The 13,366-nt window shown below is 44.7% G+C and overlaps 1 protein-coding gene across 1 annotated transcript in view; it reads right to left on the bottom strand.

Moving 5' to 3' along the window:
- Positions 1–569: 569 nt before the first annotated feature.
- Positions 570–13,366, bottom strand: part of CEP250 (centrosomal protein 250) — a 33,096-nt gene continuing 20,299 nt past the window's right edge. The window contains exons 22-31 of the mRNA XM_042835498.1: positions 12,089–12,248; positions 11,002–11,326; positions 10,469–10,596; positions 10,089–10,209; positions 8,237–8,391; positions 4,412–7,666; positions 3,611–3,766; positions 3,074–3,187; positions 2,856–2,903; positions 570–1,189 (exon numbers count right to left, since the gene is read on the bottom strand). Of these exons, the coding sequence (XP_042691432.1) occupies positions 902–1,189; positions 2,856–2,903; positions 3,074–3,187; positions 3,611–3,766; positions 4,412–7,666; positions 8,237–8,391; positions 10,089–10,209; positions 10,469–10,596; positions 11,002–11,326; positions 12,089–12,248 (4,750 nt within the window). The 3' untranslated portion in view covers positions 570–901. The remainder of the gene's footprint in view (positions 1,190–2,855; positions 2,904–3,073; positions 3,188–3,610; positions 3,767–4,411; positions 7,667–8,236; positions 8,392–10,088; positions 10,210–10,468; positions 10,597–11,001; positions 11,327–12,088; positions 12,249–13,366) is intronic.

Raw genomic sequence — 13,366 nt, 5'->3', positions numbered from 1 at the left:
CCACACCGCACTGCTTGCCCCTGCAGGGCAGCTGCAGGCTGACACCCAGCACAGGAGGCACTGGGCAGAGGAGATGGGCACCCAGAGCAGGGTTTGTAGCCTCAGAGTTAAGAGTCTGACAGTCTTATGGTGCAGGAATAAACCATCCCATGCAGGACTGAAAAGAGAGTAGGCACCAATTATGCGTTAGCAATCTAAGAGTTAAGAGTCTCAGGGTTCTGGTTTTTTTTTTTTTCCCCTGCAGAAATAAGTCAGTCCTCCAGCAAATTTTTTTTAATAAATAAACCATCAAAACATTCCAGTCGTTAAGTAATGTTATCAAATGCAAACAGAACCAAGTGCACCCCAACTTCCTACACCAGAAGATAACTCCTGGCAAGGGTATGAGACAGGAACACTGCCACAGTGCAGCTGCCCCAATACAACAAAGAAATAAAGTATCCCTGTTGTTTGGACGCCCAGAGAATACTGCTTATCACTACGCTAAGCACAGAAAGAAAATCAATCCATCTAGGCACTAAACTTGGCTTTGAAGAACGTAATAGGGGAAAAACATAGATCAGGAAAGGTGCAGTGTTTTGAAGAAATAAATTTATTGAAAAAGTCTTCGTAAACAGTTCAGAAGCTGACAGGAATAACCTCACTTGAGAGCCACCTGGAGGCTGGTGAGGAGGCATGCCATGGAGTGCTTCGGAAGAAGGGGCGGCTGACCTCGTCAGGCTTATGCCCCAACCCCAACCCCATCCATGCCAGCCAGCACCAGATTTGTCCCACCACTGCTGCTGGAGATCCTGCAGTGCTCCTAACTTCTCTCTTACCTCAGTACCTGTGCTCTGCACCAGTCACCTCACCACCTGCTACTGCAGGTCTCCAACTCAGCTCTAGCAGCACACTGCCCCTGTTACCTCAGGCCATCCCTTGTGCTGGATCTCACTGCTGAGTGCAACAGCTGTCTCTCAGGAGATCGGCAGTCCAGAGATATTAGTGCTAAGGTATGGTTCAGAGATCGATCCAGCTTCTGAGTCTCTGCCTCCAGAACAGCAGCTTTGGGCTCCCTGACCACAGTCTCCAGGGAGTAAGACAGCTCTTGGTGAAGGTCCAACAGCTCCTGGCTGGTCTTTGCACAACACTCAATATAGTCCTGCTTGTATTTTCGTTCTTGTGCCAACTGCTGCTGCAGAAGAGTCACCTGAAAGAGGCAGAAGGATGAGTACAGAGAAACCCACACTGCAGGACCAGCCTTAGCTCTGTGGAACCAGCTGTCAGGGAAGCACTCTCTAACTCCAGTTCTGGCCAACACTTTGTCCTTGTTGAATGGGAAGTAACAGATTCCAAAGTCAACATGAACAGAATGATGATCAACAAAGCAAATTCCTTTCTCTCACACTGCACGCGTATACAACACTGGCATACCTGCACAGCAAAGAAAAATATTCCTACAGGATTTAGTAATGAAACTCTTTTTTTCAAGAGAAATTTTGGCAACTGTCACCTTAGTTCCACATGCTTTTTCCTCACAGAAGGACCACAGGTTACACCAGTGTCATAAAAAAAGACTGCTTGCTTAGGAGTGAGGTATTGAAGAAACTTTCTGTTCAGAAACAGCTTGAAAACTGAACAGCTAACATGAGAAAAGGAACCAGAGGGAACCACACCACAGAGGAACAGATCTGACCTCGTATCTGAAATAACAAGGACATCTTTGTGAAAATGGGGTTTAAAAGCTGAAAAACCCTCCCACGCCTTGGTAGGTAATCCAGGGACACAACTGGGAGAAGCAGCTGCCTGCTGCTTAAAGCATCTGTCAGGAAACAGGAGATCTAGTTGCAGTTTTGCTGTCTCTCAGAGCTACAGAGTGCCTTCATTAATAAGCTAAGATCTATTCTTCGATCAGAACACTTTAATTTTTCTGCTCAGTGCATGCAGATACAACAGTCACAGGAGGAAAAGGAGTTCAAATCAGTTCTCCTGAACAGAACTTCAGACACTGAAGCTTCCTAGCAAGAGCTCATGATAACTTGCTGGCTTCAGCAGCATGCTCAGCTTACTTTCCAGAACGAAGGAGAAAGTACTTTAGCCACAGAAGTATTATGCACCCCTGTTGCTTTTATCACCTGTGAAGATTCATACCTTCGGGGAGACCTCAAACTCCTAGATGACCTGGTGTCAGATATACCTGACTCATAGAAGTGGAACTAGATGATGGTGGACTAGATAATCATGTAGGTCCCTTCCAACCTTCTGATTCTATGATTCTAAGTGGAAGAGAAGTCTGGCAACCTGTCGTACTGCCAGTATTGCTGTGAAAAGATGCACTAGCGTTCAGTAATTGAAAGGTATGTGCTTACACTGATAAAACAAATATTCTTATAGTGCTTAGGTCTCTGACTCAGTCCAGTACTGGGACCATGATTAGCACAGAACAGCAATACGAGACTCATGGCTGTATGACAGCTGTAAGGTTGGCCCCTGTCTTGTGCCCCTGGAACTCTGGTAAGATGCAAGCTCCCCTTTTATTGAATCAAGGGAAAACAAGAACAGTTGACAAGATGAGCAAGGCTCAAAGGAAACGTCTTTAAAATACTCTCTGGCTGCAGGAAAGTTTCAATTGTCTGATTTTCCTGCAATCCATCACCCACCATGCCTGACTTGGTAAGTCAGAGACAAGCCTACATTAACAGTCTTGTTCACCCGTGGCCAACTAATGCAGCTACCTGGGTATTTCCACTGCCTGGTGTACTCACTGCCTGACAGCTGGGACCCGGCCAAACAAAACTTGCGCTGTAACATCATGCAAAGTTGTGTTCAGCAGCGCAGCTACAGCAGCTTTTGATGACAGCTTTTCTATTCCTCACCTGATTCTGTAAATCGGCTAATTGATTGCAGAGAGCACGAGCCTCCTCCTGTGAAGAAAATGCAAGGAATTCTTTTTAGTCTCCAGTCTCAGCAGGGTCAAATTTACATTATGTCTATGTGGTGGGGGGTGAGGGGCGGGCAGTGTTGCCACTGGAATTTGTCATGGTTCCTCTGCATGCCCAGACCCTTCTTTCACCCAGTAAGATTCTGTTCGCACCTTTCTAGAAGCAGGCATCTTGTCCCCATCAGATTCTGAGAAAGAAAGCCTGTTTGCATTTGACTGTGATTGGCGACTACAACTTCTCTTCAGCCTCCTCCGCTCATGTTCCACCTGCATGTTGGATAGGAGAAAGAATCACAGAAACCAGCCACCAAATAGGGAAAAATAAATAAATAAAAGATCCCAGGACATTATTTTTGAGGAGATTTCTGTGCAGGACTGTTTAATTGCATCACAGAAAGTTGGAGGCAAAAAGCACTTGGCATAGACTATGGAAGAGAAAGAGCAAGAGGAAGTTCCTAACATGAGTATCAACTGCAAGTGCAAGGTGACAGCAGGGCAAGAAGAGTAGGACCTGAGTGAATGTTCTTCCGTGAAAGCAGTGAGGTGTCAGTGGAGAAAGAAAATGTGCAACTCCATGTGTCTCCACGTGGGAGAGGGAAGTAAACAGAGGACTCTAAAGGACTGTATATGGAAACAAGCTGAGTTCTAGAGGACTACAAGCACTGCAGAGGCAGTGAAAGCCTTTTTTACCTGCTCAAGAGTTATCCTGAGCTCAGCATTGAGTTGCTTCAGCTCAGACTTTTCATGTTCCAGCCTTGCAACTGCTTGCTGCAGACACTCCAGCCGCTGCCATAGCAGCTTCTTCTCCAAGAGCCACGATAGGTTCTCACTGCCTTCAGTAGCCTCCTGGGGGTACACAGACATTACGTGAGCAGTCACCACATAAAGGTTAGAGGGACCAAATTAACATGTCAGAGAGGGTGACCAGCCTCAGACATGGACACCATTAAGTCCCTTCTTTCCTTCCTGACAGGCTAAAACAACAATATATGTTCCTATGTGCTCTGCATAGGGACCAAAACATAATCATGTAGCTAGTAACGAAATAACCTCTTGCTTGTTCACAAGTAAACAGAATGTGCTTGGTCAGAAACAGCAGATCTCTGAAAATACTCTCAGCCCTGTCACTTTGGTGCTCCTCAGCCATCTTTAAAAAAATCCTATAAAGTTTACCACATTAGTTTGGTCAGCTGCGCCCTTTTGTCTCCATGCCAAATCCTAACCACACTACGTTGGCTAAACTTGCCTGGACTGCAGAACTGATTACTAATCCCTAACTTTTGGACTTGATTTAACAGCAAGCTCTGTAGTTCTTTCAGTAGTTCTGGGCTTGACAGAAAAAAATTGCAGCAGGTGAATGGTCTGTGGCCTGTGCTGCACAGGCAGGCTAGCTTACTGACTTAAATCATAGGTTCCTGGTAAATATTTATGGGAAACAACATTAGAATTTACAGACATTTTAGTTGACTGATGACCAGTCACATCACTTACCTGAAGATGAAACCGGTCCTTGTCCCTCTCTGAAACCATACTCTGCAGGATGGCTATTTCTTCCCTCAAAGTCCCATTGGTCATTTCACTCTTAGAAAGGGCAAGAGTCAGTGCTTGTGCCTTCTCTTTCCATTCGATTTCTCCGCTTTCAGTCTGCTTCAAAATAGCAATCACACGCTTCAATTCTTCCCCCTTTACTTTCCTCTCATCTTCCAGTTGTTGAGCTAGTTCTTTCTGCCTTTTCAAGAACTGGTCTCTCTCTTGGAGAACCCTCCTCTTCTCTGCTTCTTCTTCCTCCCATTTTTGGAGTTTCTGGATTTGTTTCTTTAGAGTCTCCCCTTCATCTTTCCAATGCAGAGCTGATGTTAATTGTTTCAAGAGTTCACTCTGCCTCCTCAGCTCTTTTTCTTTCCCTGTCAGAGTTTTCTCTAAATACTTGACTCTGTCTCTCTGGTATTTGATCTCTTCATCCTTCTTTGTCGGAGTCTGCTGAACATGCTGGAAATCCTCATGAAGATCTCTTATTTCCTCATCTTCTAACTTTTTTTGGTCACCTTGACCCTTTGTCTCTTGTTCTCTCCCATGCAAGGCTTCTTCCAGGAACTTCTCTTCCGCTGCATGATGTTTAATCTCCTCTTTCTTCTCAGACAGCATAAGCTGGAGATTCTGCAAGGTCTTCAGTTCTTCTTCTCGGTGCTGGAGTTTTTGCAGAAGAGTTTCATTGTCTTCATTTCTCTTTCTCACCACTTCCTCAAGCAGACTCACTTGATTCTGGCAAGACATCAGTGCTACTTTCATACTTTCTTCACGAATCTGAAACACACTGATCTGCTCTGACTGTTTGAGAATCTCCAAGTTGTTCTTCTTCATTGTTTTGCTCATTGTGTTTAGTTCCTGCTGTAGACTTCTGGCCTGTTTAGCTTCTGCCTCCTTCTGCTCTTGAAGATCCTGGACATGCTCTTTCAGAGATGCTATCTCTTGATCTCTAGCTACTAGGGAAGATTCAGCACATTCCAGTTTCTGCACTATAGCTGCAGTCTGCATCGTCGTATTGTCATTTTGCTGTTGAAGTTTAGAGACAGCTTCCTCTAACACTTCTATCGTTCTCTCTCTTTCCTTCAGAGTCATTTTTGTTTCTTGAAGAATCACTTGATCAGTTTTGTGCTTTTCCTCCATTTCTTTAAATGCCTCACACTGCTTTCTAAGGGATACAGTTTCCTGTTCTTGTTCCTTTAACGACCCTTTAAGATGCTGCAGAATTTCCTTCTGCTGCATAGAGTCTTTTTCTTGTTTTTGGAAGGTCTCAATCAGTTCCTTCTGAGATTCAATCGTTAAATCCTTCTCTCTCAATATTGCCTTAGTGTATTCTAAGTCTCTACGTAAGACATTCATCTGTTCTGTTTTTTCCTCATATTCCCTTGTTTGTTGCTTTTGGATGTCTAGGAGTCTTTCCTTTTCATTTAAGGTTTCTAATGTCTGCTCCAGTTGGTCACAAACAGTCTTCAATTTCTTTTCCATGACTTCTTCAGTTTCCTGGATTTGCTTTTGCTGTGACTCAAGCTCTTGATCTTTTTTAGATAAGGAAAGTGTCATTTTTGCTACTTTACCCTGAAGCTCTTGCAGGTACTCCTCTTGATGCTCCTTGTACTGCTGAAAGAATCTTAACTGATCTCTTTGAGAGTCAGACTCATTCTCTCTATCCCTAAGGTCTGCTCTGAGCTGTTCAAGGCTTGTGTGCAAAGATTTCACCTCTTCTCTCTCCATCTCCAGTTCTTTGATCTGCTGATTTAGAGACATCAGCTCTAAGTTTTTCTCCTTCAAGTTTCCTTTCATATGATCAAGATCTGCTAGCAAACTTCTCACCTGTGATGTACCGTGTTGTTCTAGAATTATTAGCTTCCCTTCCTGAAACTTGATCTTCTGGTCTCTCTCTTCCAGATCTTTGCCCATCTTGCTTACAACAGTCCTCTGCAGTTCTCGTTGCTTCTCCAGCTCCCATATTTCTTCTTGCTGGGATCTAATCTCCTGGTCTCTGTCCTCCAGGTCTTTGCTCATCTTGCTCACAGCAGTCTTCTGCATTTCTCGTTGCTTCTCTAGCTCCTCTATCAGTTCTTGCAGGGATTTGATCTCCTGGTCTCTGTCCTCCAGGTTTTTGCTCATCTTGCTTACAACAGTCCTCTGCAGTTCCTGCTGCTTCTTTAATTCCTCTATCAGTTCTTGCTGGGATCTGATCTTCTCATCTCTCTCCTCCAGGTCTTTGTTCATTTTGCTCACTGCAGCCCTCTGCAGTTCTTGATGCTTCTCCAGCTCCTCTATCAGTTCTTGCTGGGAGCTTATACTCCCATCTCTCTGCTCCAGGTCTTTGTTCATCTTATTTACAACATTCCTCTGCATTTCTTGGTGTTTCTCTAGCTCCTCTATCAGTCCTTGCTGGGATCTGATCTCCTGATCTCTCTCCTCCAGGTTTTTGCTCATTTTGCCTAGGGCAGTCCTCTGCAGTTCTTGCTGCTTCTCTAGCTCTTCTATCAGTTCTTGCTGGGATCTTATCTTCTCATCTCTCTCCTTTAGATCTTTGCTCATCTTACTTGCAGCAGTCCTCTGCAGTTCCCTCTGCTTCTCTAGCTCCCGTATCTCTTCCTGTTGGGATCTGATCTCCTGGTCCCTGTGTGCCAGGTCTTTAGTCATCTTGCCTATAGCAGTTCTCTGCAGTTCTTGTTGCTTCTCCAGCTCCCATATTTCTTCTTGCTGCGATCTGATCTCCTTATCTCTGTCTTCCAGGTCTTTGCTCATTTTGCTTACGGCAGTCCTCTGCAGTTCTTGCTGCTTCTCTAACTCCTGTATTTGCTCTTGCTGGGATTCTGTCTTCTGTTTTTTCTCTTTTATGTCCTTAATAACTTGATCTAGAGTAGTTTTATGCATTTCTTTCTGGCTTTCCAGCATTCTCATCTGTTCCTGGTATAACTTCATTTCTCCCTCTCTCTTTGACAGGATGGCATTCACTTGAGTAAGATGCTCCTGTAAAGCTTTTACATCTGCTGCCTCTTTCTGTAGCATCTGGATTTTCTCCCGCTGAGTGTCCACTTCCTTATTTTTTGTTTTCAAGACAGACAATGTAGTTTGAAGTTCTTGTTCGAGGGAGTGATTCATATCTGTTGCTGTGTTTGCTCGTGTTTCTGAGGCTGTGATTGATTCCTGAAGAAATTTTATCTCCCACATCAGTTTTTCTTCAACTGCTTGCAGTCTGTCCCGTTCATGCTGCAACACAGGGAGAAAAAGATTCAGTAGTTCTATTTATATAGGCTTGTTTTCATACTAGATTCAAACTTCCACTTTGGTGGCAGTCAAGAGCTGCAGTCTGAACTTCTACTAGAAGCTTCTACCTATTCAATTGGATTCCCCCATAAGTAAGTTCTGCATGACTCCAGTATCTTTTTCTCCTTTATTCAGAAGAACGCTATCAGAAAAACTAAGAAGGATCACTTATATCAGTTTCGTTCTTTTGCCCTTGTATTTTGTGATATTGGTTCTCTCTACTTTCTGGACTGACCTCTTACTCAAGCTGTTGATCCTGCTAACTCAGCCACAGGAGCTAGCAGGAAAACAAGTCTAGGAAACAAAGAACAAATGGAAGGAAGGTAAATGAAAGAGACTTAGTCAGCATTTGTATATTCTGCATCTCCTCAGATTTGGACAAAACTCTTATAGCATCACTGAAAACCAACTCTCCACTGAAAAAAAGTTCCTTAAAATCATTAATAGATGGAAAAAAAAAAAAAAAAAAAAGAAAAGCTAGAACCTGCCCTGCACGGCATCTGTCAGCCATACCAGCACATCCTTTTTTTGCTTCTCAGCATTCTCAAGTTTCCTTTCCAAAGATGCCACCTCTTGATGTAGTGTCATAGCCTCCTTCTTTAGAGCAGCAGCCTCTGCCTGCAAGGCTGCTTGTAAAGAGTTGTTCTTGCCTTCTGCCATCTGTGTCTCTGCAGCAGAAAAGATCAAGGAAAAGGTGAAAAGCAAAGTAAAATCAAACTGATTTGTAACCTAGGGAGAAAATAACATTTTTTCCCCACCTGTCTGTGTTTTATAGACCTTAAACCCACATGAACTTTCAAAACAGACATAATTAAAAACCTTCCAGCCAGAGAAAAGTGGAAGCATGAAAGTGGCAAGATTCAGAATAATATGAAAATGCATCTCTGTTCTGCATGTTAAAAGGCTAAGGCTAATGACACAGCAGCAGGTCACCAACAGCATTAGACTCAGATACAACCCTCACTGATGAAACAAGGACAGGAACAGCCAGTGAAAGGTCTAGTGCTCTAAAGATAGGGAGCTAAGAGTAGGCAAGGGGAACAAGAAGTATATGTGAAGACTGACTGTGACACAGTTAATTAACCAGAAAGTCACACAAGGCTTTAGAGAAGAGGACGTGCCAGCGTTATGCTTGAAGATGCACTTTAAGGAATCTTCTTCCAAAAGAATGCTTGGGTAACACATTGTGCACTGGTAGAGAAAAATAATATCCTGTGACAGCGGGATGACAGCACAACAAGAATAATTGAGATTCACATCTGCAGTGAGACTGGAAGCACAAAAGCTTACAGTCACACAGGAACTGAAGCATACTAAGAGACAGAACTGTAGAAATAGATTGAACTACTAGGCAGGAACTAAAAAGTAAAAACTGACCACTAAGACAAGCATTCAATAGAATTCAACATTCTATTCAGTGGCAGAATTGAAAGTACAGAACAAATTATAATAAATCAGAAAGAACCAACAATACAAACGTTCCAGAAATAGGGATGATGTAAGGCCTGGAAAACTGTGAAAATGATCATCAGTTCCATCTCACAGAAATAACACAAAGAAATAACTGAATAGTTAAAGGTACCATGGGAGCATAAGGCAGTACACGAGGGAGACTTCTAGTAATGCTCACACTTCCTTGTTCCTGCAGTCTGAGGCATGGAAAACAAGAAAAGACGACCAAAAGGCAATTCTAATTTGGAAAGTGGAAAAACAGTGACAGAGACAGGAAAAGATATGCCTGTCTGGCTATGATACAGGATGCCAACAGCCATGGAGGCTCTGGGGAGGCCTGGAGATTAAGAGGTAGCTAGTTGCATATCAAAACCAATTTGTAGATTAATCTAAGGTAAACATTACCAAAAACATAATAAGAAGTCACTAGGGAAGCAAGAAATTATGTTTGCTACAGATTGGAACTCAAATATCAGACTGCAGGAGCTTTAGGTACCAGAAAACCAGGAAAAACAGCAGAAAAGAAAGAAAGCACATGCTGGCAATTACAGTAACCTAATAGCTTAACGTGGAACTGATGGTCAGTGAAATGGCTGTGCAAGAGGAAAAGGAAGTCAACAAAGGTGATGTTTTTAGCAAGATGGTATTTTTAGCGTCCATGGAGAAGGACACACGAGGAATCAAGCTACACCTACTCTGTAGTGACACACGATCTGAAAGGCATCACTGCTGCACACCCATCACCAGCCATAGCACTGGATGCAGTGCCACGTGTCCTGTGCTCCAGTCTCATCCTTGTTGCTTTTTCTCCACCCTCTCATCTCCTGGCACTGCAGCACTGTTCCTCTGTGTGCTGTCAGCAATCCCTTCCAGTGAGACGGGATTGACTCAGTGGGTTGGAAAGAAGCTGTACCTTCCTGGCTTTGAGCCAGCTGTTTCTGGAGCTCCTCATTGCGGGCACTGAGGTGGTCCCTCTCAGCTTGCCTCTTGCTCAGCTCCACTTCCAGGTCCTGCACTTTCTTCCCAGCGTCATTCTGGAAGAGGCAAGATCAGTGTATGTTCATGGAGCCACTGCTGGCAGGAGACAAGGAGGTACAAAAGCTAGAGGCAAAAATAGCTGAGGTGGGAGGGGGCAGTTGGACAGTAATGGAAAATATGACTGTCCTATCTCCTCGTGACAGCAAGCAAACCTGGCCTACAAGAATTTACACCCATTCTGGCATTGGCACTCTGCTTCTCAGCTCAGTCCAGCAAAGGGACAGGACTTCTGGGTGCACTACAGAGACACATTACCAGATCTTGCTGAGTTTGCTTCAGGTCCTGACGCAGGTCTTGCAGGGCTGCTGCCACTCTGTCCACCATGAGCTCTACAGGGAGGTCCTTAGCCTGAGAAACAGTTAGGTCCCAGACACGATCCTGTTCTGAAGAGAGAAGCCATTCAGTTTCATGCTTTAATTTGGAGGTCTCCAACAAACAATATCTGTTTACACACTGCAGAAGTTGGCAGCCTCTTTGTAGCTGTACTGAAGTTTATGTTACAGCAAGTCATGTCATAGGCTAAGATTATTCTGCAGCACGCTAATGCGAGCACTGCTCCCAGAAAAGAATACACATGCATTTCATGGCTACTGGTGCTAGTGGCTTCTCCATGTACCAATACCAACTTGTCTCTCTGCAGAAACCTCAGGCTTTCAGGACTTCCCAAGGCTTGAGACAGTCCAAACCGAAAGGATCAATCTATTAGGATTGCAAAGAACCATCCCTGCCCTCCATATTCTCCTCCATCCCCAAGCACTCTGTGTAATTCTCGTTCCTCCCACACTTGCCTGAACTCCAAGTGACTAAGTCTCTGCTTTTATCAGTGCTGTCACACAGCACGTGGTGAAGAACCAAGTGCAATTTGTCCAGCTGGGACTGGGCTTCGCAGTGGGCATTATTAGCCTGCTGGCACTCTGTAGCCAATGCCTTTGCTCTGTTCTCTGTGCTACAAAGCCTCAAATGAAGTTCAGCCATCTCAGCCTCTAGCACATGCAAAGAGTCTCTCAAGCACCGTTCGCCTGCTCGAGACTCCTCCAGATCCTGTAACAGCTGCTTCTCCCGAGCTGCCAGGCTGGCTTCCTTCTCCAGCACAACTTCCTGCAGTGTCTGTACCTGTAACACAGATGCACAGAGCTTCAGGGATAGAGCTGCTACTCAGAAAGCAGAGAAGTGGGGAGAAGAACGAAGAAGAAATTCCAACAGCATGTTGGAAATCAAAGGCAAAAAAACCCAAAACAACAAATACACACACAAGAACTCAGACTGAGCAAACAGACAACGAGCTCAAAACAGATGCCTGGAGGCTAAGGGGCCAAAAGGAAGCCTCCCTATCCACAACATTATGGCCAAGCCATCACTCTTTCCAACTTCAGAAATGAAGGAGTGTGTGTTCGAGCAGGGGGTTGGCAGGGCAAGGTATCAAGCACCCCTGCATGGAGGTGGAGCTGTCAGGGATGCCTAGGCGTAGAAGTAAACAGAAGTCAGTCACCATCCCTTACTGTGCACCTCCAAAACGCCAGATGAACTGGGCTGAGGTGGAAGTGCCTTCCACAGACTGTGATAACCACTTCTACGTCATCAGATCACTCAGTGACCTACAGAGGTAGACTCCCACCATTAGGGGACATTTGTAACATAGATACTGAGAAGTTTCAAAGGAGTCTTCTATTGCTCTTCAGAGATTTAATGCCTTGAACCATGAGAGAACTGGGAGCAAAACAAGGAAAATATAACAAATCCAGCCTTCACCTCTGTGTGCAGCCTCTAGGCAGAACATAGGGCTGTGCATTGCTGGAAGGGGAAACAAGCTGAAACCTACAAAATGAAGCGGTATTCAATGCCCCTGGGTAGGAGGAAGCTTAGTGGATAGGACACCTGGCTGTTGAGCTCTTGTATTTCTCTTCTGTGGTCTGAGTGGAGCTGCTGAGCCTGCTGAATAGCAGAATGCAGTTTAGACACCTCGTTCTGCTGGACAAGGTTGTTTTCTTCCAAGGTCTTGAGGCTCAATTCCTTCTGTTCCAGAGACAGAGATAGCCTGAAAGAGAGAACACGCAACTCATTACTCATTGTATAAGACCTAATAAATTCTCTGAACTTGAACCATCAAGGCTAAAACTGCTGTCTGCTGAGGTGTACCTAAACAACTAGGCTGCTTGTTCAATCCTAAGCCAGGTTAGCAATCACAGCAAAGCACGCACCCACTACACTCATTTCCACAGAGAAAAGCTAATTAGTGGCTAAGTTTAATACATCTTTGAGATGGGAATACAGACAACTCAGGAGCACATATACTGAAACACTTCAATGAGAGATGTTAAAAGTGATATCCACAGATACAAGCTCATGTTCTGCCACTCAGCAATACAGGTGGTAATAAGGGGCAGCTTTATTCACCACTGGTTTCGGTTCTTCTCAACTTCAAGAATTCCACAGAAGAACATAAGACTAAAACCTCCAGGGAAAAGGGGGATAACTTCTTACCCTCCTACGCTGGGGGACTCCATGCAGTGGAGCTCACAATAATACTCTTAAATGCATAGCACAGGATTGGAGTCTAAGGAAAATACAGATAGAAGATGGTCTTTGGTGAAGCAGTTCTCTATCTCATCTTTGTAGTAGTAAGGGCCTAAGAAACATACATGACAACCTGCGTGGTGTAAGTGCTGCAGTGAGGCCTCATGAGGACAGAGCAGGAGACAATCCTCCTCTCCCTCGCCCTGTCTGCCAGCCCTCTCTGTTGACGCAGCCCAGGATGCTGCTGCCCTTCTGGGCTGCAAGAACACACTGCAGGCTCACGTCCGCCTTTTCATCCACCAGGACCCACATGTCCTTCTCTGCAGGGCTGCTCTCAGAGAGTTCTTTTCCCAGTTTGTACACATACCTGGGCTAGCCCCAACTCAGGTGCAACACTTTGCGCTTGCCTTGTTGACCCTCAGTAGGTTAATGTGGGTCTAGTTCTCAAGCCTTTCCAGGTCCCTTTGCATGGCGTTGCTTTTTAATGCACCAACTGCATTACTCAGCTTGGTGTCACCCACAAACTTGCTGAGGATGCACTTGATCCCACTATCCAGGCTATTGGTAAAGATGTTAAAGAGCACCAGTCCCCAGATAGGCTCCTGGGGAGCACCACAAGTAACCAGCCTCTACCTGAAC

Source organism: Centrocercus urophasianus, unplaced genomic scaffold (genome assembly GCF_019232065.1).
Source record: "Centrocercus urophasianus isolate 14NV4802_14NV808 unplaced genomic scaffold, USGS_Curo_1.0 seq_53, whole genome shotgun sequence".
NCBI lineage: Eukaryota > Metazoa > Chordata > Aves > Galliformes > Phasianidae > Centrocercus > Centrocercus urophasianus.
This window is presented reverse-complemented; position numbering and strand designations above follow the sequence as displayed.